This window comes from Trichechus manatus, unplaced genomic scaffold (assembly GCF_000243295.1).
Source record: "Trichechus manatus latirostris isolate Lorelei unplaced genomic scaffold, TriManLat1.0 scaffold00159, whole genome shotgun sequence".
Lineage (NCBI taxonomy): Eukaryota > Metazoa > Chordata > Mammalia > Sirenia > Trichechidae > Trichechus > Trichechus manatus.
This window is the reverse complement of record NW_004444095.1, coordinates 6,025,923-6,051,521: the sequence shown is the minus strand read 5'-3', so window position 1 is coordinate 6,051,521 and position 25,599 is coordinate 6,025,923. Positions and strand designations below refer to the sequence as shown.

At 37.3% G+C, this 25,599-nt stretch overlaps 1 protein-coding gene across 1 annotated transcript in view; it reads left to right on the top strand.

Moving 5' to 3' along the window:
- Positions 1-25,599, top strand: part of CFAP47 (cilia and flagella associated protein 47) — a 431,188-nt gene that overhangs the window by 213,642 nt on the left and 191,947 nt on the right. The window contains exons 40-45 of the mRNA XM_023740562.1: positions 3,731-3,817; positions 8,556-8,626; positions 9,962-10,107; positions 17,811-17,922; positions 18,710-18,936; positions 22,191-22,356. Coding sequence (XP_023596330.1) covers positions 3,731-3,817; positions 8,556-8,626; positions 9,962-10,107; positions 17,811-17,922; positions 18,710-18,936; positions 22,191-22,356 — 809 coding nt within the window. The remainder of the gene's footprint in view (positions 1-3,730; positions 3,818-8,555; positions 8,627-9,961; positions 10,108-17,810; positions 17,923-18,709; positions 18,937-22,190; positions 22,357-25,599) is intronic.

The following is a 25,599-nucleotide window of genomic DNA, read 5'->3' as shown; positions in this document are numbered from 1 at the left end:
TTCACAGGGTTTGTTGGTTTTACTGTTTGATGTTATTGTTGTTGCAGCTGTCTGTTTATTTGGTAACTTTGCAGAACTGATTTCATAAAATCTATATTCCCTATATTGAAGAAGACTCTTAATGAGATGGATTGACACAGTGGCTGCAACAATGGGTTCAAGCATAACAACGATTGTGAGGATGGCACAGGACCGCGCAGCATTTCATTCTGTTGTGCATAGGGTCACTATGAGTTGGAACCAACTCGACGGCACCTAACAACACCAACATATTCTTTATAGGGTACAGACACTGAAATCTCTGCTTGGTTTGCTTTCTGGTCAACTAATGACTGGTCAGAGATTTCCCTAAATACCTTGAGCCAATAAAGCTTCCATTCTTTGCCAAGGGGCATGTTTTTATTGGGGCACACCTTCCATGCTCCAGCAGATAAAGACTCTGCCTTAGCCTTCACTTCTTACTTGCATAGGACCTCAAGGTCAATCAATAGTAAGATATTGGAGTCCTCTGAGGACCTTCCTGGGTATGGGCACAGCACTGCACGTGTGTACAGCCTTTTGAAAAACAAAAACTAAACCCGTTGCGGTCGAATTGGTTCCAACTCATAGCGACCCTATAGGGCAGAGTAGAACTGCCTCATAGGGTTCCCAAGGCTGTAACCTTTACAAAAGTAGACTGCCACATCTTTTTCCTGTGGAATAGCTGGTGGGTTTGAGCCACTGACTTTTTGGTTAGCAGCTGAGCACTTAACCATTGCGCCAATAGGGTTCCTTATACAGCCTTCTAGATCCCCAAAATATGGCAGAGATCTTCCCCTCCACTCCCCATAGGCAATTTGTTCTCCAGATTTTTTGAAGTTTTGGCTAGGCTTTTGTTTCAGTCAACTGGTATAGCAGCGTCAGACAAATATGCCACTGATTGTTTTCAACAAAGTTCCCGGGGATAGGTGTTTTTGCTAGAGCCACATCAAATAAAGACAACATCCTGCAAATTACAGTTTTCCAAGGAACTTCCAGACAGGAAAATTGGTGTCAGTGATGGGAGGATAGGACTTTTTGAAGAAGTTCAATCTTAGTCTGACCCTCTGAAGGCTGCAAAACTGAGGGTTTTCATAGCCCTGGTGGCACAGTGGTTAAGAGCTTGGCTGCTAACCAAAAGGTCAGCAGTTCGAATCCACCAGCTGCTCCTTGGAAACCCTGTAGTGCAGTTCTGCTCTGTCCTGTAGGGTCATTATGAGTTGGAATCGATTTGACAGCACCGAGTTTGTTTTTGGTTTGGTTGCAGTGCTGCTGGTTTTCAAGGCTACCACAGATCTGCAGAGAGGAATATGGGAGTTGGTCAAGTTACAACACCATAAATCCTGCTGCTGTTACTGAGGCTAGGCAGTTTTTTCTTGAATAAACACTATTCAGAATGTTGCAAACTTTTGGTTAATTCTCAGAATTCCGAAAAAGTTGATTTTGAAAATTTTTGCCAGTGTTTTTGTTGCCTTTTTATGGAGGGGCAGATTTATGGTGGTTCTCACTCTGCCATTCCCTACCTTTCTTTTATTGATAATTTTGTTTTATTCTCTGAATAAAATTGTCATCTTTGAACTAGCAGCATTGACATCACATGAGAACTTATTATAAACACAGAATCTCAGGCCCACTATAATTTTACTGAGTCAGAATCTGCATTTAACAGCTCCCCCAGAGGATTTGTCTGTACATTAATGTTAGAGGAATTCTGGTCTAGATCAGAGTTACTCAATGGAGTATCCGTTGGCAAGCTATATCAAAAGCATTGGAGAGCTTGGCTTAAATGGAAGACCATGAGTCCCATACCAATCCTAATGAATCGGAGTCCACACAGGCAGAACCTTGGGAATCTCCGTTTTGAAAAAGTGCCCCAGATAATTATTATGAACATTCAAGTCTGAGAACCACTGATAGTGAAATTGTAGTAATCAAATAGGATTTTTTTTCATTTTAATAAGCAGTTCGTATTTCAATTATACAATTAATATTTCCATCTATTTTAAGGAAACCATGTTCATTGTATTTAAGCAGGGACTGATCAAATAGAAACACATGGAATGATATTTTATCTCATTTATATACATACAGTGTATGAAAGATCTAGTATTTATTACACTGGCTTAGTCTTTTGATTTGTGCGTCCAACTGCCTTATGTTTATGACTGTTTTTCAGCCAGAACAGATTATCACCAAAGTAAATTGTTCCAATTCACCTTGGAGTTATAGAAATATAAAGAAATATTGGATATTTTCTGACTCATAAGTTTATGATACTTAAATGAGAATTTAGTGCCTGATTTTAAATTTAAATTACTCTATGGAGAGGAATTCTTCCTTATGTATTTGCCTAAGTGTAACTTTACAATGATATAGGTGCATATGATAAACTGTCACATGTGTTGCATAGCTCATATCCAAAACCAAAACCCAACCCATTGCCATCGAGTCGATTCCAACTCACAGAGACCCTTTTACTACAGTTAATTTTACTTGTTTAAATATTTTTAGTAGATATATTCAAGATTCATATGATTCCTTTCAACTCTAATAGGAAAGCATTAGACATATCAAGTTAAAACAAAAGGACCAAATCTGATGTTAACCTTCATATTTTAGGATATATGAAAGTGATGCGTTTTAGTATGTATGTATGGTTGTGTGTTTGTATGTATTATCAAGACTAAACCATATTTGATTAATTTCATTACTGGTTTGCTTTTTATTTTAAAGCTAGTCTTGTGGGACCTTAATAACGGTTATATAAGAAAACAAAGTTTCTTTTACAAATACAATTTGGAAATGCGTTAAGACCCTGGGTGTATCAAATGGTTTGTGCTCAATTTCTAACCTAAAGGTTGGCAATTCAAATCCACCGAGCAGCACCACAGAAGAAAGGCCTGACTATCTGTTTTTGTAAAGATTACAGCCAAGAAAACCCTATGGAGCAATCTTATTCTGTACCACATGGGATGGCCATGAGTCGAAACAGGCTCAATGACAATGAGTTTAACAGGTTTACTTCTGCAGGTAGAAGTAGGCATTCCTCCATGACTCTTCATTACATCTTATATCTACTGCTGGTTTATCACTTCACACTATTTTCCCACTGCAATATGGGCAATCTAGGGCAGGGATGTTAATATATTCATATCTATATTTTACAGCACCTATTGCCATGCCTAACAGGTAAAGGAGTCTCTATAACTTTTGAATGAATGAGTATTGTCATAAAGGAGGGACTGCATTACCCTGTGATTCCAGAAGATTGGCATAATTGTTAATGCACTGATTAACAAGCTACCCACAACTCATATCCACTCCTGACAGAAACACTTCTTTTTTTGGAAATAAGATTAGAAATTATGAAATGTATACAGCTCAAGCAATGCATTAGACTAGGGTGTGATTTCCTCTTAGTCTCTGGAATATAATTAGGGGAGGCATTTCTGTTCTAAATTTCCCTGCTATGAGAATTCAGCGTTGTCATTGCATATAAAAAATATTATATTTCACATATTTCTATTTCAAGTCTTTCCCTTCTTTCTAAAATGTGTGTTTTGAGTTGGAGAACACTTGGACTTCTTAAACTGCATAGATTATTCTGACTCTTTATGAATGTGATGGGAAAAATTTAAAGGAAGAATGTTTTGTGGCCATCTGAATTTTGATACTGTGGAATTTTAAATAATTCTTGCTTCATTTATTTCAGTGTCATGTTGGTGGAATCCTCAACATTTGTAACTTTGCCATCACAATTAAATGAATCTGGACAGTTCACTAGCCACATGAACCATGGGTAAATGTTTATGTTTTTCATACCCTTAATTATCTGAGGAAAAGTTCTGCAAAATCTGTATTTGAGTAAATTTACTTTACATTTGCATAATAATTTTAATTTATTCAGAATGCTTTATTTATATTTCTCACACTCTTATACAAATATGTTTATGTGATACTAGGTTCATGTGCATGAAAATTGAATAAATTTCCACTTGATTAAATATTTAAGCTTATTCCACCTAGTTTATGAGGTCTGTATTTGGTTTAGAAAGGACCCTGACTTCTGAATAGAGAAGTAGAATTTTTAAAAGTTATACTGCTTTATATTTTTCATCTGTTTTAAACTATAGAATAGCTCTTTAGGGTGAAGTAGAATAGAAAGCAGTGTTGCCAAGGTTAAAGAAATTCAGGCAGAAAGAAAATAATGCAAGTGTCTATTAATTAAATGCATGCATATGTTGACCATTACTTCTGTGTTGTTTATTTTACACTCTTGTTTGTCTCCTCCTAAGGCTTGACAGCATCAGTGTCACCCTTTTTAGATACAAAAATTATCTCAGCAGGCAGAGACTGGACAATTTTGATAACATAGGAATTCCCAATGCATCAGAAACCATTAGGGTGCTTGTACAGAGCTTGCTAAGATTAAAATATGTATATTTTCCAAAAGTTAGTTATATTCCAGCCAGTATTTTTAGGACAATATAAGGATTGCTTCTATTATAAGACATTTGGTTTCTCTGTTGGTGGTTCTGTGAGAAAACTTGTTAAAGAAGATAACCATTTTGTTTACCGAATTTGTATCATTGAATGCTCATTTCATGCTTAAGTAGGACATTTAAAGCATTGCTTTCACATTTAGCTATAGTGAAAAATAAAGTATGAATTAATACATGGAGACATAAGGTGGCATTATGGATACCATAAGAATAGGAAAATTTAGGTATTTGATGTTAATTTCTTTGTAAATATGAAATGCTAGTATTGCTAACCACTTCAGTAACTGATTCTTCTAGATTTTTTATCTTTTTAGTCCCTTGCTTCTTCTTAATTAAGTGGCTGCTTTGTGAGCCTAGATATTGCTTGAATGGCCTTGAAAGAATTCCTCACATGAATTGTTAATAATTTATAGTGTCACATATTAGAGTAAGACCTCAAAGCAGTGCTATAGGTATCTGTGAGCATAAGTAAATAAAAATTGAGTCAGTTTAATGAACAGCAAAATTGAGTCTGCTTTCATGATTTGGGATGCAATATAGGAATTCTGTATCACAAACTTAAACAGGTTTTTCCATTACCGTATTTTTTTTTGCAAATAAGGCACCAGCGTAAATAATACACCCACACATATAACACACATAGGAAAATAATACACCAGGGAGTTGCACAGTTTGCAAAAAGTGTATAATGTGTGCATTATTTGCATAAAATGCAGTATATAATATGCTGGAATGGGTTTGATTACGTTCAAAGTTCAAGAATTATTAAACCATAGACCTTAAAGCTACAGGTAAAGGTGTCTTCCCTTTTGTGGTATACTTGCCAAGTGAAAAACAAAATAAAATACACAAGTAAAAATTTTAATTTAGTTATACCAGAAAAGGATACTTTGGAAGTCTTCATCCAAAATAATTACCAACTCATCATGAAGTACAGCTTAAAAAGTGTGCCTACCATGGTCTCGAACATAGAGTCTCTTCCATTTCCAATACCGTATTTTCTTAATTCTTCTCTCAAGCTTTCCCGTGATAAAAGAAACATAAAGCTTCTGAGCCATTGAGTGTCAAGGCAGGGAGAACATGATCCAACAAATAACGATCAGGCTGCTACAGATTAACTCTCAAAGAATATTGTCAAAGAATAGCCATTCTTAAATCATTAGGGATTTAGTAACATATATCCCTGTGAAAACAGTCTCCCAGGTCAAAGGCAGGGGTAGGATTTATAAGCCAAATGCCACAGCATTTCTCAAGGAAAAGGTATTGGTCAGTTTAAACAGATCCTTGGTTTGTCAGTTCAGGATTGGCATGACATTAGGATACTAAGAGAAGTAATCTGCCTTGGTCATCTTACTCTAGATCAGAGTTTCTTAACATTTTTAATGCCATCAGCCTCTTTGTCAGTCTGATGAAGCCTATGCTTCTTCGTAGAATAGTGGTTTCTAAATACAGAAAATAAGATACAAAGATCACAGGGCAAACTAATATTTCAACAGATTATCAAAATATTTAAAATATTGTAATATATCCACTTTTTAGTATAATACATAATAAAATCTAATCATGGGACTAATGACTACCATACTTTCAAAATAATGATGAGCATAAAGAATATTTCAAGATATTTGCAAACAAACAGAAATGTGATCTACACGTATCTGTGATTCTTTGGTGACCAGGTCATAGGTACAGCTAATACTACTGTGGTTTGGGGATACTAAGTTGTAGTTAAAAGTTGGTGAAAATAAAGATGGGATTTTTCCTCATCTACCATGTCCTTGGACCCCAGGTTAGAGCTCCTTCCTTCAGATGCTTCTAACCTGCCCAGGGGCCAAGTTGGTGAAAAAAAGCAGCAATTATCCCATCTTGATTCAACTCGAGATGGCCTTCAGTCCCTTCTTTGATGAACTGCTGGACATATGGAGGATAGAATGAATTTAAAGCACGAGTATCTCATATTCCTTCACATACGCATATTGCCCCAGATAGTCTGCCATCTGGTTCGAACACAGCCCTGAATGCCTGCCCTAGTGTAACTTCATGAGGGTTTATGACAAAGGTCTTCCTAAACCCTTTTAGGAAAAATTTGAGGAAGTCACTCTTGGGACTGAATTATTTATGCCCTGAAGGGAAATCAATGCAATGTCACTTTGATCCTTAGCTTGAAAAGAGCTGCATACCAATACTACAGTAGAAAAAGGAATAGTGTCCCTTCACAACTCAAAAATAGGGACAAAAGTGACCTCAGAGTCACTCCCTGACTCTGACCGGCCCCAGATTAGCAAGAAATACTCCATTGCTTGATACGCAATATTTGTGTAATTTTCACCTCTTTTGATGCTATGTCTTCCCTACGACCAAGTGTTTAAACATGTTCCCTCTGCCATAGCTTTATCAATAATCAATGAGCATCTAGAAAAATGGCAGCATGGACTGAGATGCAGGAAGTAAAAAAAATGTAAATGAGTTAAGGTGTTTTCTATCCTGTCTTTGGAGCATGCAAGATACTGGTTTTGTAAACAATAATTTCTAGACGCAGGAACATTAATCAGGTAAAATAGGATTTTGCCAAGCCAAATTATTTTATTAAACCACTTTCTGTTTTCTCTGAAGTAATCATCATGATAATCATTAACTTTCTGAAGAAGTCGATACAGAGTGTTTCTGCCTGTCTTTACCATGAACACTCAGGTAACTCAGTTATTCTGGGTTTGAGAGACTTCTTTGGGTATGAGGCAATTTTGACCTCTTCAAAAAGACACTTTCATTAGCTGTTTTTTAACAAAACAAGTAAAGAAAAGAGAAAGACAATGAAACCCAAACTTTCCACTATGATAAATAATATTAGAAGGATAGAAGTTGCAAGTGTTGAACAAAATGAAGTTTAGAGGTGATCTCTTGGCTTTTAATCAGACATTCTACACCAGAGCTCCATTATCAAAGAGAGAGCAATGGGACCATACGTGGAGAAATCAACATTCTTTGTTGTTCTGTCCACTCCGTGTATGATTTCCCTAATAAATGCTAAGATATCTGTTTATTATGCCTATGGCAGCCTTAAATTACAATTCCTCAAATCACATAAAAATATTAAGTGTTCTTTACTTTAAAAGGAGGGGAGTATTATTTAAATTGCTAACCAGAATGCCCGTGAGTAAATGTAAAGCACAGAATAATTACAATATGGGCTACGTAGCCTCATTGAGAATGTGATATAAAAAAAAGATAGTGTTACTCATAAAAATCAAATGGGGAAAAGAAGAGGTTATGGTGAAAAGAAGGACTTCACCTGGAAATAGTCAATGTATTTTTACAGTATCAAATTCAGGCAAAAGCAGATGACCACTTGAACAAATCTGGGGTTTTTGTACTTCCAGAAAATACATCAGGTAAACAGTATCTGAGAGGTCAAATATTGACAGCGTGATGAACAAAGTGATCACGATACTAAGAACAAAGAATTTTGGCAAAACTTTGTGGGTTCTGGAAGATATGGAACCTTTCAAGGGAGGCAGTTGCTTCAGACTGTGATATGTTAATTAATTTTTAGAAACACAACCAGAGATTATACAGCTGTCCAAGTCTCCTTCTGCCCTTATGAGAAAGAAGCGAACATGGAATCAATGAACTGAGAGAAGAGAAGTTTTCAAGAAAGCAAATGTTAGAACCACTTTTGGAGAGAGTACCTATTTAGTCTTAAATTGAAACTGCCTACTTTCGAGTCTTTGGTTTTGGATATTTGTTATTATTAACATCTTCAAATTTGTACTTCTCTTCAGTATTTGAAAAGTCCATCAGTTTTACAGAAAAAAAAGGTATAGATATGGATAAGTTAGTTTACTTTTTTGTGTTTTTCTTATTTTTAAAATTTCTAAAACAATGTAAAAACCGAATGATATTTGAAATATGTTAGTGGTCTTGTTTACCGTGTTATAGGTAGCCATAATTGTTAAGGCTTTATAAAATTTAATTAAGGTAGAGAATTATTTTTTAGTTTTGTTTGTGTTATTGATGTTTTCCTATTACTTCTGACAGTGATGCTGTGAGTAGCAGTGGATATAAAACTCCTGGGAGTTATTCTCATTTCCAAAATGTCTTCAAAACCTGTGAGTAACTCAAAGAGAAGCTTTTCTGTGTTTTCATGTGTGATTTTTATTTGCAGAGCATAACATGGAATGAAATAGTCAACAGAGGGTGTGTTGTGAAATAGACAGAATGGTGCATTGTGGGAATTGCTGACTGGATGGGAGGCTCAGGTGCTGGTGCCAACCCTGTTCTGCTTATGCCCCTTTGAGGACTTTGCCCACATCTTTCCTTTCACTGCTGAGCTTTAGTTTCCTCACCTGCACAATGAATATATTTGTTTACATAGCCTTTGTGTCTCTTTCGGCTTCTTTTGAACTGTTTAAACCTATTTAGGCAACAAATATCGCCAAGTTTAGAATGGTAAAAAGAGCAAAGATTTACCTTCTTTTGTGAAATAACTATAAGTCTAGAAATGATGAATAGAATGATGGCTAGGACCATGGATATAGGAATGTTCTGGTTATCTATAGCTGCAGAACAAACCACCCCAAATGTAGTGCATAAAACAACAAAAAATATTTGTCAATATTATCTGTCACACTACTGGAGTGACTGGACTCAGCTAGGTGACTCTTGCTCAGGGCCTCTCGTGCAGTTACAGTCAGATGGTGACTGCTGCTTCAGTCATCTCAAAGGCTTCCTCACTCATATGTCTGATGATTAATGCTTCCTGTTGGCTGGAACTTCACCTGGGGCTGTTGGCCTGGACACTTACACATGGTCTCTCCATGTGACCTGGTCTCCTTCACAGGAGAGAGGCGGGAGAGAGAACCAACCAGATGTCACGTTACATTTCCTGATCTGGTGTGAGAAGCCGCATACCACATCACTTTTGCTATATTCTAGCATTTAATTTGTTAGGATCAAATCGTTAAGGCTGGCTCATATTCAAGGCAGTATCAAATGATTTGTAAATATATTTTAAAACCATTAAAAGGTGTGTGTGTGCTGAGTATATAAAACAATCCTTTATTTCCAGTTCAATTTGTCCATTACACTCTGTAATGTGAACCATTAATTACAGAGTCCACAGAAAGTTGGAGATTCCTGGGTGACTCTTTGCTACATATATCTAGGCTAATTTTAAACAGTAGTGAAGTTCCCTTGTAATGAAATTGTTTATTAAGAAATTTTTAATAGAGAATAGTAATTGTGTTTTTTATTATATTAAGCCTGAGCTGGGGTCACCCATACTTTCATTAACAAATGGATGTCTCATCTTCTAATCTCGAGCACTAATGCTTTGAAATGTTTTAATTGATCCCAGAACTTTCATCCCTAATTAAAACAACTACTTTCTTTGAACAGCACTAATGAAATGATATGAAAACATGTTCTGTTTCATGTTTTGGCAGCAATTAAATCCAATTTCATCAAAGAGTTCTTCTGCTCCACGTGTACTCTTCATCTGGGAGTGAAAGGGTCTTCAAATCTGGACCTCTACTTTCTTCCCTTTGACATGCATACGCGCTATTGTGTCATCATCCTGAGCAACCAAAAGGTGAGAACAGGATTGTGATCTGTGCTTTCAGCATGAACATCTTCGTTAATGGAGTAACAAGGGTAGGTACTTTGAAGGCGCTGGAGGTCTTGGGAAGTCTGGGATTCTTCTCTGTGACCAACAGTCCCCTCCTTCCACAGTCCCTCTTGCAGCTCTCAGATCATAGCATAACTGAGACAAAACATTGATGTTTCCATTTCCAGGATATTTTGGGCTGAATGGTGTCCCCCCAAAAGATATATTATAGTCCTTACCTTGGTACCCGTGAATATAACCGTTTATAGAAATAGAGTCTTTGCAGATATAATCCTGTTAATTTGCGGTCCTACTGGAATAGGGTGGGCTCTAATTCAATGACTAGTGTCCTTATAAGAAGAGGGAAATTTAGACACAGACACTCACAAGGAGAAGGCCATGTGAAGACAGAGGCAGAGATTGGAGTGATGTGTTTACAAGCCAAGGAACAGCAAGGATTGCCGGTGACCATCAGAAGCTACAAGAGAGCCATGGAACAGATTCTCCGTCAGAGCTCCCAGAAGGTACCGACCCTGCTGACACCTTGACTTTGAACTTCTGGCCTCCAAAACTGTGAGAAATAAATTCCTGTTGTTCTAAGCCCTCCAGTTTGTGGTAATTTGTTATGGCAGCCCTGGGGAACTAACACACAAGAGTTACAAGATTCAAGAAATGAATAGTCTGGTCTTTATTGTCCCTACTTCGCTCAGGTACATTTATGAGCGTTAACAACTGAGAGAAGAAAGTGACACTGAGATACCACTGATTGACAAGCTTCATGTCCTCCTTTGCCTCATCATATTATCTATACCTGTTTCTCCCTCCTTTAAAAAAAAAAACAAAAAAAATTCTCCATCTTTTACAACAATCCTCTATTCTGATTTCTTTTACCCTCCTTTATGGCATAACACGGCCAGGCTCCTTCCACCCATAGACACAAGGACATTCATTAAAAGAGTGCCCTATGTTTATATGAAAATCCATGAGAGCTAGAGCTTGCTTTACTTCTCAAGTCTCCCAAGTATTCAAAGCTGTAGCCTGAAATTTAGTTTTTATATAGTTCTTATACAGCTGACATAAATTCAAGAAGAGCAACTCAAAGACTGTTATGTTCAAGTACAATTATTTTATTTGATATAGCAGTATTGTCACTTTGCAGGTGGGAGAACTGAGGCTTGGAAATAGCATAAGAATTATACTAGGCCCTGCTGCTGGTAAGTGGTTGAACCAAGCCTCACACCTGGATTTTCTGATCCTAGATTCCATGTACTTTTCATACCTCCTTCCTTTTCTTGATGCGTAATATATCCTTCCAAATCTCCAACTAATTATATTATTTTACTCTCCAATTAAAAACTTATTCCAAATTATTTTAACCCATTTCTGATAAGGTGTGTTTCTGTAGATATTAGTCAATTATTCCCCTCTCTTGCAAAAAAAAAAAAAAGTAGCCTGATGCAGTTGTACGTACCTCATAGTTTATTGGGAAGGTCTGTTGAGTTTCCTCCATTATTATTCTTCCAATGGCATAGTGGAAACTTGCCTATAAAGCAATGAAGTTAATTTTCAATTTTCCTTATGTGATATTCTCATTATTTTGTAGTCACCCTGGTAGTGTAGTGGTTAAGAGCTATGGCTGCTAACCAAAAGGTTGGCAGTTTTAATCGAGCAGGTGCTCGTTGGAAACCCTATGGAGAAGTTCTGCTCCGTCCTGTAGGGTCATTATGAGTCGAAATTGATTTGATGGCAACAGGTTTTTTGTTTTGTTTTGTTTTTAATCTATCACATTATCTTTTTGTTTGTTTGGTTTTTTTCCACCAGCCTGAAAAATTAGGCCTGAAATTCTAGGGTAGATAAAGAATGGTGACTAAACCATACTTTTAGAACCCAAACTAGTCCTCTTTTATAGACAGCTTTTCCTAAGACCTTCTATTAATTCACTGTCATGATGGCCTCATTAAAAATCCTAATTTGTCACATACAGTGTTTAATATCTGCAAACAAATATTTACTGAGCACCTAGTATGTGTCAGGCATTGTGCAGGGCTCTAGAAGTGCAGATAATAATTTCAGTCTTTAAAGTTGCTAAACAAGGAACTTAAGGACAAGGGAAGAGTTACAGTAGTTGTGAGTAAATTTTACAAGTATGTTACAGATGTTGTTGCCATGTGCCGTCGAGTCAATTCTGACTCACAGCGACCCTATAGGACAGAGTAGAACTGCCCCCTAGGGTTTCCAGGGAGCAGCTGGTGGATTTGAACTGCAGACCTTTTGGTTAGCAGCTGAGCTCTTAATCACTGCGCCACCAGGGCTCCTGTATTTGTGAGTAAATTCTAAATGACTACATAGAGAAGCCCCATGGGAACAGAGTGGAGGCGTCCCTGATACTGTAGTGGCTCTTATCTGTATTAGTTATCTATAGCTGTGTAACAAATTACCACAAATATATCAGCTTAAAACAACACACATTTATTATCTCAGTTTCTATGGGTCAGGAGTCCGGGAACCACCTGGATGGGTCCTCTTGCTCAGGGTCTCACAAGTCTTCAGGGATCATCCACAACTAGGTTCTCCTCAGAGACTCAAATGAGTAAAAGATCTGCTTCCAAGCGTCCTGAGGTTATAGGAAGAATGCATTTTCTTGTGGCTATGGGATTCATGAAGCTTGCGTCTTTAAAGGAGAGAGAAACAGACAGAAAGACTAACTCTAGAGGGAAGGTTTTATAGCATTACCCTCTCCCAGGCACTGCCATGGGCCGATCTAAGAAGGCAATTTATAGCACCCAGGATACAGCCCCAAATGTATCAAATATGTGTACACTATATTGAATGTGTATGCAATGAAATAATGGTGATTGGAAAGAGGAATTATACTTAACTAGTTTCCATAGGGAGCCCAATGGTGGTTAAGTGCTACCGCTGTTAACCAAAAGGTCAGCAGTTCGAATCTGCCAGCCTCTCCTTGGTAACACTATGGGACAGTTCTACTCTGTCCTATAGGGTCGCTATGAGTTGGAATCAATTCAGTGGCAATGAGTTTAGCTTCCATAGGATCATTTACACATGAAAAACAATATAACTTATTAAATATGTAAAATAGAGTTGAATTTTACACTTAAAATTACCACTTAGGAAAAAATGTGGTTTTATAGTAATGTTAAATTGCATTTTTTATTTTCTTTAAAGGAATTTGTTTTAACTGAATTCTCGTACATCAAAATTCATGAAAAATTGGAGCTATGGTGTGATCAGTAGTTTGAGTAAATGTGTCACATTGCTTTCATATATTAATTTTTAATATAACCCTAAAAAATACTAAGGTTAATTCTCAATAACATACATAGTAAGTAAGTTGATTTTATTCTTTGAATAAAACTATTGGGATATTATTTACCTCCATAAATTTATATCAATTAATCAAAAATATAATCACACTTAAGTTGGCATCTCAATTTATTAAAACATGACTTTTGATTGCATATACTTTGTCCTTGTGAGAAAATATTAGAATAAAACAAAATTTATGAAATTATATTGCTGTCAAGTGAGAAAGAATGCCCTCGATCTAAAAGATTGGATTGAATTATAATTACTTATGTGAGGAAGGACATCTATTAATTTACATATTCAATTACATTGCCAATTACATTGAAAAATGCAATTACACGCTTAAATAGGTAATCAAAAATCCAAGTCTACCTAGTTGGTTCCTGTTCTTATTAAATGTGGGATAATTGCTTTGCCATTAAGAACCACCTGTTGAAACCTGTATAGTAATTAGGCCTCTATTTGCTCTATTTCCGTGTGTAAAACAGAAACATTTCTGCTAGCACTGCTGTCAAGAAAAGGTCATTTGTTTCATTTTGGCTGTTCATTTGAACCTTCAAATAAAAATGAAATGAAAGTAGAAATAGTTCTACAAAATTTCCACCAACGTTCATAGAAATTCTAGGGGTAAAGGAAAAACCTACAGGAGCCCTAAAAGTTCTTGTTATCCAAATGGCAGAAATCCAAAGAAATGTCTGCTTTGTGTACATGGGGGCAGACTGAATGGAGAACCTGAAACAAAACCACAGCCCAGCCCCTGAGGAATTGTACCTTCTGGGAGGAGGGGTTGACAGACCCCTACACAAAGCACACAAACACTGCACAGCACCTGGCAGTGTAGTGACACAAGCCCGGGGCTCTGTCTTCACGGTGGTGCTCCAGCATGTCAGCACCTGCTCTGCGAGGTCCTGGGTTCCCAAGGCCACCACATCAACTAGGAACTGGTAATCCTGGGATCAGCTGTATGGAGGAGAGAGGAGAATCAAGGAGAGATCCTTGACCTGGGGGGATGGTTAGGAGTGACGTTCAGCAGCAGCCACTTGCTATGGCTTAATCAGCCCCCTCTCAGTAACTGTTGGGCCTTTTTATTGCACTGGAGTGTTAGAAGAGATCACAATGACAAGTGTCTGCTATGGGTCAGAGAATTTTATTTCCCTCACCACAGCCTCTAGACTTGGAATGTAAGGGGCTTCTCTACAACAGTTTTTTACTGCATTTGTATTGCTTACATGGCCTGATTTTGTTCTGAGAAATGGGGAGAGGGGATAATTAGATGAGATTATGACTTTCCAGAATAATTTTCTAACATAGACAAACCAAAAAAACAAACCCATTGCTGTCGAGTCGATTCCGACGCATAGCAACCCTATAGGACAGAGTAGAACTTCCCCATAGAGTTTTCAAGGAGCGGCTGGTGGATTCGAATTGCTGACCTTTTGGTTAGCAGCCGTAGCTTGCCATAGCTCTTAACCACTGCACCACCAGGGCTCCAACACAGACAAAGCAGGCATGATTTTCATTTATATTGTTTTATTTTTTAATAAAACACTTTGAAGATGAATACCTTGTACAAAATAAGTTTTTGAGAAATGTTAATATATTGTCTGTGTAAAATGTGGAATTTAAGTGAAAAATTTGTTACTGGTATTTTAATAAAATTTGGCTAATTAATGACTGGGAAGCTGTTTATAATTTATATTTAAAAAAACTGGCAAATAGCAGTTTGCTCTTTTTTACATCAACTCCTGTAGGTTGGCATTCATTTGCACTGGGCAGACAAGCTATAGTTCAGGTTTCATTCAGGTACACATTTTTAAAAAGAGTAAATTATGATAGCTCTATACTTACTGATTTTAATTGCTTATGAATCTTATATTTTGGGGGAACAACTGATTTAGAAAAAATAAGGATGTCAAAAGGTTCAAATAAAACTATAAAAAGTAGTATCTTGCTTTCTCAAGCCGTTGCTTTGTTGAACTGGTACATTTGCCTGCTACTCAAATTAGCATTGAATAATTACTGGTCATTAGTACTGATCACGCAGTTGTATTTGTAGTAAAACACACGCATACACACAAAGGGGAGAAAGGAACATTTGAGATTGTTAGCTTGGGTTTTTGTTTGCAAAGTAAATGGCTGCTTAGGAAAAAGTGCTATATGAAAATTTTATATAATGTACTATTTATTTGGGAACCCTGGTGGCGTGGTGGTTAAGAGCTTGGCTGCTAACCAAAAGGTCAGCAGTTCAACTCCACCAGCCTCTCCTTGGAAACCCTATGGGGCAGTTCTACTCTGTCCTATAAGATCATTACGAGTCGGAATCAACCGCAATAGGTTTGGCTTTTTGTTTTTTATTTTTTGGTAGTATTTATTACCAGAAGTATATGGATTTAAATGCTAAACAATTGAGAATATTCAAAAAGTTGTTGCTATCCCTTTTTTTTTTTTCAGTATGAACTGAAGATAAATATGGCTCTTAACTGATGAAATTCTAGGGAACATTGCCATATGAAAGCAAACCACCAAATGAATTATAAACAAATCTCAGCTGGGGCTTGGGTATAATGAAGCTATCAATAAATTGACCCCACATTTCGAAATTTTTCATACTTAATTTTCAATTTCTGCCATTTCATTTTTTGTGTAAGATATACATATATACTATTTTTATTATGGGATCAATTTGCTGTTATTTTAATCCATATTGCCGATTCAAATAAGTCTGTGAAATAATCTCTCAGGCACACAGTTAATTTTGTTTTAAAATTGTGGAACACTTCAAACTAGTTACAATCTCAACTGCAAAGGGAGGTTTGAAACCCTTTGATTTTCTGGTAGTTGTTTGCATCCCTGTCACAAGCCCATTCAGATGTGGCAGAAACCTAAATTTGTCAGCCTTAGTTTTCAGTGTTCCTTAAGTCAGAATCTGCATTGCCACAATATCCTCAGTTGCTTTTTATACATGTTGAATTTAGGAAGTCTTGTTTTTAAATAATGGCTCCATTTAAATGGATCTCTTAAGTACCTGGCACTTAAAGTGTCAGGCAAATAGTTTAAACTAGTTGCCTTCCACTTGGCTGAAACTCAGTCCCATGGCAATCCCATATGTGTCAGAGTAGAATTGTTCTCCATAGGGTTTATAATGGCTGTGATCGTTCCAAAGCAGATCTCCAGGCCTTTCTTCCAAGGCACCTCTGTGTGGACACGAACCCCCAACCTTTCAGTTAGCAGCCAAGCACATTAACCATTTGCATCACCCAGTGACTCTGGCAAAGGGTTAGGTTCTTAATATATGTTATGTCATTTAGTCCTCACAACGCCCTTATTATCACTCCTCATCTTAAAAAAAAAATTATCATTAAGTTGATTCTGACTCATAGCGACCCTGTTGGAAAGAGTAGAACTGCCTCATAGGGTTTCCAAGGAGCAGCTGGTGGATTCAAATGGTTGATCTTTTGGTTAGCAGCCGAGCTCTTAACCACTGCACCAATTAAAAAAACAAAACAAAACACTTTCATTATGAAAAATATAAAATATATACAATTGTAGAGATTATAATAAACCCCCCTATGCACTCTGTACTCACCTTCAACAATTATCAATGCCGGTCCAAATTTGATTGATGATTCTTTTGAAGCAAATCCCAGTCATGAGATAATTTTAACCATAAATAGTTACATAAAAGAAAGGCCTGGTGATGTACTTCTGACAGGTCACAGCCATTGAAAATCCTATGGAGTACAGTTCTACTCTGAAACATATCGACCCTTCCCTGTATCATGTTGCTGCCCTTGCACTGTCCCCAGTCTTATTTCTTCACTCTCTGTTTATCTCTCGGAATTCTTGTCTGCTTATTCACTCTAAGAAATATTCAGATCCACACATGTCCATTTTGAAACTCCACATTTTAAAATCTAGACTCTGGGGGACTGATATAATGCCCAAAGTGATGTCAACCCTCCAACAATAAGTTACAGAATAATGGGGGGAAAAGTTTTTGTTTTTCCTTGCTTACTTGATTGTTTGTTTGTTTTAAACTAGATATCCCAAAGATATGTGTAGAAAAGATCAACTATTTTCAGTATCTTCCTGGGACCTTCTGAATGTACCCTGTGTTCTAGTAGAATGCGAGGTTTCTCCCATACTATGGTAGGGCTATATTTATGCCTTATCTCTCTCCTCCCATTCAGAGCCTATGTTGCTTATAAATGTAAAATTCATGGATGTCCTTGCAGTATGCTGAGTCATCCCTGGAAACTATTTAGTTCTGCTTCTAGTACTGAAAGAGTTTTATTTTATAAAGATTTATCACAATTTTTTTCTGAGCTTTTAAAATTTAATATTGTGTGGTTGTGTTTTAGATTGGAGAATTAATATACATTGTGGAAGGAGAAGGTTTGATCCCCTTGCCTTCCAAGTTTGTTCCAATGAATTATTCAACTCCACTTGACTACAACACTTCTCCAGAAGAAGGTAGAGTATAAGTTTATTTCACTTATAATGTTGAAGGGTAGGACTACTTCTCATATAGTATCCTAACCATCCTCATAATCAGCTTTTCCAGTATTTAATTAGATTTCAGAAGGCTCCCTTTTAACTTTATTATGTCAGCATCCATGTAATACAGTACCACTTTATTGATTAAAGAAAAAAGTCAATAATGATTGTTTTTTTGAAGCTTTATTTTTTAATCTTGAGATAAATATTGAAATTTGACATACAACGTATTTCTCATCAAAACTTTCCATTTTTCAAATAATTTGGAATCCACTATGCTCTCAAAAATCTATGTCTTCATAGGATCTGGGATTCTACCCTGCTCTCTTATTATTTAATCACTGACCCTTAAAGAATTAAGCTTTAAAGTAGAAGATTGTCAGTGAAAGAAAATGGCAGATCTTGCCTGTGCTTGTCTTGCTGTCTTTACATGTGTCTCTACTCCCCCTGACCTGAGCACAACCTCTGAATGGAACGCAATGGTAATTGAAACTTTTGAGCATGCTGATGATATACCTATGAAAGAACCCTTTGACTGGAACTTTTCCTAGAGTATGTCAGCAAAATGTATTTCCTCTAATTTCTGGGGATTTATGTTTGAACAACTGAATTAGAATTACTGCAAATGTGTTACTTATGTTTACTCTGTTTGATAAAGGTCGTAAATGCAGTTTTATAGTTCAAACCTCCCAAGCCCATCCTGGGTAACAATATTGAGGGCAAAACTGTTCATCCCATTCACCAGTATTTTTGTTTTCTCTAGAGTTTAATAAGGAAGATCCAGTTCTGTATTTGAACTGCAATCTCCGGCAAATCCTGGATATGGAGCTAAAATTGCCACTGACTAATGAAGCCAAGGAAAAGGCTTTGGCTTTTGCAGCACAGCAACAGATGTCAGACATTGAGTATCAGCGAAGATTTATCACAGGCACTCTGGAGAGCAGCAGTATCCGCGTGGCCATCGCCATCCTGGGGCTGACCACAGTTGAGGTGGGAATGGAGGACAGATAATGCACTTCAATTACTCTCTCTTTAAAAATATGCAGAGCTGTTACTACTTAATCGGTAACAATATTTTTCCGTAGAAAAATGATAGGTTTGCACTGAATGCTGTTTTTTTTTTCCTGCAGAAGATGTATCAGTAGCTTTTTTTCTTTGTTTACCTCATTAAATAAAAAGATTGAAACAAATCATTATACTATGTAATTGTATGCACTACAGTGTAATTGTTAAATTCACAGTTTTCAGTTCTAGCTGCACATTAGAATTGTGGGGAGAATTTAAAATAATACCAGTGCCCAGGCCCCACTGCAGAACAATTAAGTAAGAATCTCTGAAACAGGTGGGTGTTGGTGAGGGTGTGTTTTAAAAGTCGCCCACCTGATCCAGAAAAGATCTTCTCTGGATTCAGATTACCAGGCTGAGAACCCAGATTCTAACTGTCCAGCTGTGTGTCTGTGGGCTGGTTACTGAAAGCTCATCAAGCTTTGATGTTTACATTTGGAATATGGAGAGGTTGGCCATTTTATAAAAACTAAGTGAGAAATATGTAAAATTCTTAGCATATTATCTAATAGATATGTGCTCTGTATATGTATAATATTGTTGCTGTTACTATTATTACTATAGACTCGTATTAGTGCTGAACTCTATTTTATATAACGTCATATTTGAAATATGTTCCAGCCTATTCTCCACAGAGTAGCTAGAGCAGTTCTTCTAAAATGTAAGCCTGCTCATGTAGCCTCCTTGTTGTTCTTCAAACAATCCAGGCATGCTGCCCATGGTCTTTGTGCTTTTATAGGGCTGCATCCCTCAGTCACTTCAAGTCTCTGCTGAAATGCTACCAGTGAGGTTCTGCTTTACATAGTATATGTATACCATCCCCTGCTAACCAAAGATCAGCGGTTCGAACCCACCAGCCGTTCTGTGGGAGAAAAGACCTGGCGATCTGCTCCCATCAAGATTACAGCCTAGGAAACTCTATAGAGCAGTTCTTCTCTGTCATATAGGGTCACTGTGAGTCCGAATCAGCTCTGCGGCACATAACGACAACCCTCCATCAGGCATTTTCCAAAATCCTTGGCTGTCTTCAGTTTTCTCTGTAGTTAGCACTTAACCACCTGAAAGTAGCACAGTTGTTTTCTTATTTCCTGTCTCCATTAAGGGAATATGTGAGAAGATGTTTGTTTCGTTAACTCTCACATCACCAGTACCTAGAAAGTGTGTCCTGTACCGAAACCAAACAAAAACTCGTTGCCATCAAGTTGATTCCGACTCATAGTGACCCAATAGGACAGAGTAGAACAGCTCCATAGAGTTTCAAAGGAGAGACTGGTGGATTGAACTGCTGACATTTTAGTTAGCAGCCAAGCGCTTTACTATGGCACTACCAGTGCGCCTCCTGTGGCTAATCACTATATCTTGGTTCAACGAAGGAATAAATCTTTCATTTTTTTCTTCCTCGTTATATACTATTTATCTTTATTTACATATGTTACATCAAAACCCTTGGCATTGTAGGGGTGATTCTTTTCCCCCAGAAAATAGATCCAAAACCCATTGCCATCGAGTTGATTCTGACTCATAGCGAGCCTATAGGATGGAGTAGAACTGCCCCATAGGGTTTCCAAGTCTGCAATCTTCATGCAAGCCAACTGCCACATCTTTCTCCTGTGGATTCGAATACCTCATCTTTCAGTTGCAGCCAAGAGCTTTAGCCACTGTGCCACCAGGGCTCCTCAGAACTGCTGATGGTTTTTTTTAAAGATAACCTAGATTTTTATGTTCTGACTGGCTCAAAAACATCAAGGCCCGAGGATCTGAAGCTGTCTTCACTGACCATCCACACTGTGCTTCCAAAGGTTCTGAGGGCTCTCTTCAGCTCAAACCAAAACGTTCACTCCTCCTCCAGGACAGTGAATTTGGGAAGGCTCATGTTCAACTCTCGGCACACTCTTATAATACTAATTTTCAATGAGAGGCCGTTTCACACTTCAAGCCTACCATATTTCTCTCTCTCTTTTTATGCTTGAAAATCATTTTCTTCATTCTTATCATTTACCAAGAGATTTTATTTAAAAGAAAAATGGTTTCGGAAGGTGGATTTTATTCATGGACGGACTCTATGTGGTGTACCCACATATGTAGTGTATATCTTTCTCCCTCGGCCTTTGGCTCTCTCCCTGGATTCCCAGCACACTTTCGGTGTTTATTATTGCATTGATCAAATTTTGTTATTTATTAGATTTTATTTCATATTGACCTGTTTCTCCTACCAGATTGTGGATTTCTGGAAATCTAAAGAACTTTAATCGTGTGTTTTTCTCTGCCCTCAATGCCTTGTGCATAATAGGTGCTCTGACCTTCTTTGGAGCCCTGGTGGCCCAGTGGTTAAGGGCTCGGCTGCTAACCAAAAGGTCGGCAGTTCGAGTCTACCAGCTGCTCCTTGAAAACCCTATGGGGGCAGTTCTACTCTGTCCTATTGGGTCAAAATGAGTCGGAATCGACTCAGTGGCAACAGATTTGGCTTTTGTTTTGTCCTTGTTTAATTGAGTGGAACACTTGCCCGAACAAATGAGTGGCTCTTTTAACCTGCTTTACTCATACTTGAAGGGCTGGCTTTATTTGGAGTGTTCCATTTTGAAAAGGAGAATATTGAACTAGATTGTGTCTAAGGGACTGTTTGCACGAGGTTGAGTTTAACCCACATTATATGAGTGATGCTTGAAGGAACTAAAAATATCAAAATCAAACCTGTATAAAAAGGATTTTTGGAGGTTTGTGGAGGGGTGGAACTTAGCGACTTTTATATATTCACAGAATTGTCATTAGCAAAAGAGAAGGGACTCACTCTATACTGCTATTAAGAACTAGAGCTGATGGGTAGATGTTAAGGAGGGCAGGTCTCAACTTGGGGAAGGAAGCACTTCCTCAACCCAGTTCACTAGTGCAATTGTTTCTTCCAGTGGCAAAGAATTCTTCAGTATGCAATGCAATGACGCAGGGTACTTTGTGCATCCCTCAGTAAAGAATGGCTCCATTGGTTCTGTGAAACCTGTTAGTATTGCCTTTCTCCAGTTAAATAATAATGTGGCTAAAGAAATGAACAAATTCAACCCTTTCATTGATTTGGACAATTATAAAAAAATATATGGAATCTAAATGCATAATGCTATCTTTTGTGTTTTGGAAGTAAATGTTAAGAGAATTACATTCCAATTTTACTCTCTGTTTGTTTGCAGTCTTGCATGCTCTTTAATACCTCAAAGTTGAAGAAGCCTAAGTCCATTTCATACGAGACAGAAGTGAGTCTTCCACAACATTTCCATATCCCCAAGAAAATCTGCATCCCTCAGATTCCGGAAAGTCAAGATAAATCTCAAAGAATTAAACCTGCAAGTAAAAAAGGTAATCAGTAATGTGTGGGCTGCAATATCTAGCACTATTCCAAGCACTGGGAAATTAGCTCAGCTCATAAGATGTTCATAATATAATTGAAGTGATGGTTCAGCTACATGAGTACCAATTACTGAATAATATTTTGCATTATAAATAATCATCATATTACAACACAATAATCTAAATTATGTACTGAATTTGAGTGCTAAGTTACTGGACTGAAATTTGCAAGCCTGTGTGTATTAAAGAGCAGTAATCTGATAAAGACAGTAAGTGCACTTTGAGAAAGGTGAGCTGTTGCTTTAAGAGTGTACTTGGTGACAAGTAGTACTAGAATTGAAGCTTAGGTTGGCTCTAAAGGATAGGTAGGAGGTTGACGGCGAGAGCACATATAAGAGAGCAATGTATCATTTATAAATAATTCATCTTTGATCTGAACTAGGGTCTTTATTAGTTGAGTACTTAGTTTTGTCCTCCTAGTGCCCTTTTATTATGCTGTTGTGATCAGGAATGAATAAACCATATTTACTATTAATATTGATGTTAACATTATTAAATACAAGTGATAAGATGTAAACAATGTGACTATATAATTTTAAATATTCAGAATTAGTTTTCTTTTTTCTTTGACTTCATTCCAAACTCCTAGATAAAATTAGGAATGTAATTTCTTCACTTAGACCAGTTCCTAGAATGTATGGGAGCTCCAGTGTCATGAGTTCTAAGTTATATTTTTACTCAATTTGGTTTTGTTAATTTTTGTACTTGTTATTTTCCTATGGCTCTGCATTAACGATAAAATATTTTTAAGTCTGAAATAGTGGCTACACTCTGTAAATTACGGGATAATCTGTTCACTTGACATTCCCAGGAGAGCTTGGATCCCAGATTGTAATGCTAAGCGCCCAAGCAGGGAACAACAGAGTAAGAATTAGGTCTGGTATAAGGCACTAGGGATGATGGAACTTGTGGAAAAGTGGAGAGTAGCTACTCTGCCAAAACAGTCAATTTCAAAAGAAAAAAATTGAAAGCCAGATCCAGTCACACAGCTGTGAGGCATATTTGGCTCACCAGCTGCCAGTTTGAGACCCCTTATCTTCAGTTGTCTTTTTGGTTTGTTTGTTGGATCCTTATTACCTCAAGCCTTTCAATGTTCTATTAAAATTTTAAGTGAACATATTTTTTGGATAGCTTTGTAATCCCTTTTGAAATAACTGGATAAATCCCTGTGTATTTTAAAGCCAGAGTGGAGGTTGGGCAAAAGAAGGGAGCCCCCAACACTAGGCTGGACTAGCTTAGAATTTAGCCTCAAAAACAGTTAGCTGGGGGCATGAAGAGGAATACTGACCTCTTGCCTGTCCCCAGAAAACAGCTGTTGACTGGAAGCTGGTTGGATAGGGAGCCCTGTGTTCTTGGCTGCCCCTGTCTAGATTGGAGTTTCTGTCTCCAATCCAGAAAGAAAGTGGGTCTTGGTCTAAATATCAGACTTTCACTATTCTTACCAAGTTTTTAGGTTTTCTTGGATGGATGTTTCTTCATTCACTGTATGCCCGTAGAACAATTTCCAGAGACTTAATTTAAAAAAAATAATAATGATTTTCACCACTTTTTCTGGAGAACAGATCTGTGGAACTCCTAATTATGTCATGTTGGAAGTGGAACTCTTTTATATTTATTTTTTCCTACAACTTTTATAATCAGTGTGATTTCCTCAGAGGCAGTGTGTGGAATTTTTTGTTATTTTTGTAGAAAGATTTAAAATACTTCCGTAATTCTTTTTATTCATAGTGATCTAAAGGCTAAAATTATGAGGAGTTTAATAACCGTAAAAGATATATCAGTAATATTAATACTTATGCAACTTAACAGATTCCCTGTGTGAGTTGCCTGAAGACAGTATACATAGTTTCACTGGAAATTCAAGGATTTGCCAAATGTTATGTACCTGAGGTTGTTCTCATTTCCATTCACCTAGAATTATGTATGAAGTCATAAACATAGAAATTCTAAGTCATAGAGTTTACGAAGTCATTTACAGGTCCTCAACAATCACCTTGTCCAGTGTGTGTGTGTATATGTGTGTGTGTGTGTGTGTGTGCAGGTGTGTGCACATATTTGTGCATGTTTTGGGAGTCAGGTTGAAATATGATGGAACATCCAATATATAAATCAGATAAATGTAGAGCTTCTCTGGTTAAAACTGGAAAAAGATGCTCCATTGCTCTGTCTGTTTGGCCTCTCCTTTTACGGCATGCCCAGCAGTGGTTTGTGAAGCAGGTTCTCATAAGCCTGGGGCTCTGATAAAAACAGTTTGAAAGCCACTGATCTATCCCAACATCTACATTTTATAGACGAGGAAATTGAAACACAGAGAGATTAAACAATTTAGCTAGAATTGAATAGCTAATGACAGAATTCCTGTATCTTCAGACTCTTTATCCAAAGATGCTGGATGATGGCATGCTTCGTTCAACAAATACTTATTGAGAGCTTACTACGTGCAGGCAGTGTTTAGGCATCCAAGATATGTGGTGAATACAAACGGAGAAGGTCCCTGCCTTTTGAGAAACTTGGTTTAGGGAGAGGTCCCTAACGTTTGCCATCCTTAGGGCATATGATTTGAATGTCATTTTCAGTACTGGTTCCCACTGTTCCATGGCTCATTCTTTCATTCCATCTTGTGCCTTAGCATATTGCATTGCTGGATAACTAGCCAGTTAAGTATACCAACAGTGGCCATGGCATAGAGAATTGTGCCTATCCACAGGGTAACTTAAGCCAAATTTTGACTTCAGTAATGTGGAATAGAGAGTGGAAATTATCAAACAATATCATTAATATTATACGCAAGTAAAATTTTGCTGAAGATCATTCAAAAATGGTTGCAGCAGTACATTGACAGGGAACTGCTAGAAATTCAAGCAGGATTCAGAAGAGGACATGGAATGAGGGATATCATTGCTGATGTCAGATGGAACTTGGCTGAAAGCACAGAATACCAGAAAGGTGTTTACCTGTGTTTTATTGACTATGCAAAAGCATTCGACTGTGTCGATCATAACGAACTATAGAAAACATTGCAAAGAACGGGAATTCCAGAACACTTAATTGTGCTCATGCGGAACCGGTACATAGACCAAGAGGCAGTCATTCGAACAGAACAAGGGGATACTGCATGGTTTAAAGTCAGGAAAAGTGTGCGTCAGGGTTGTATCCTTTCACCATACCTATTCAATCTGAATATTGAGTAAA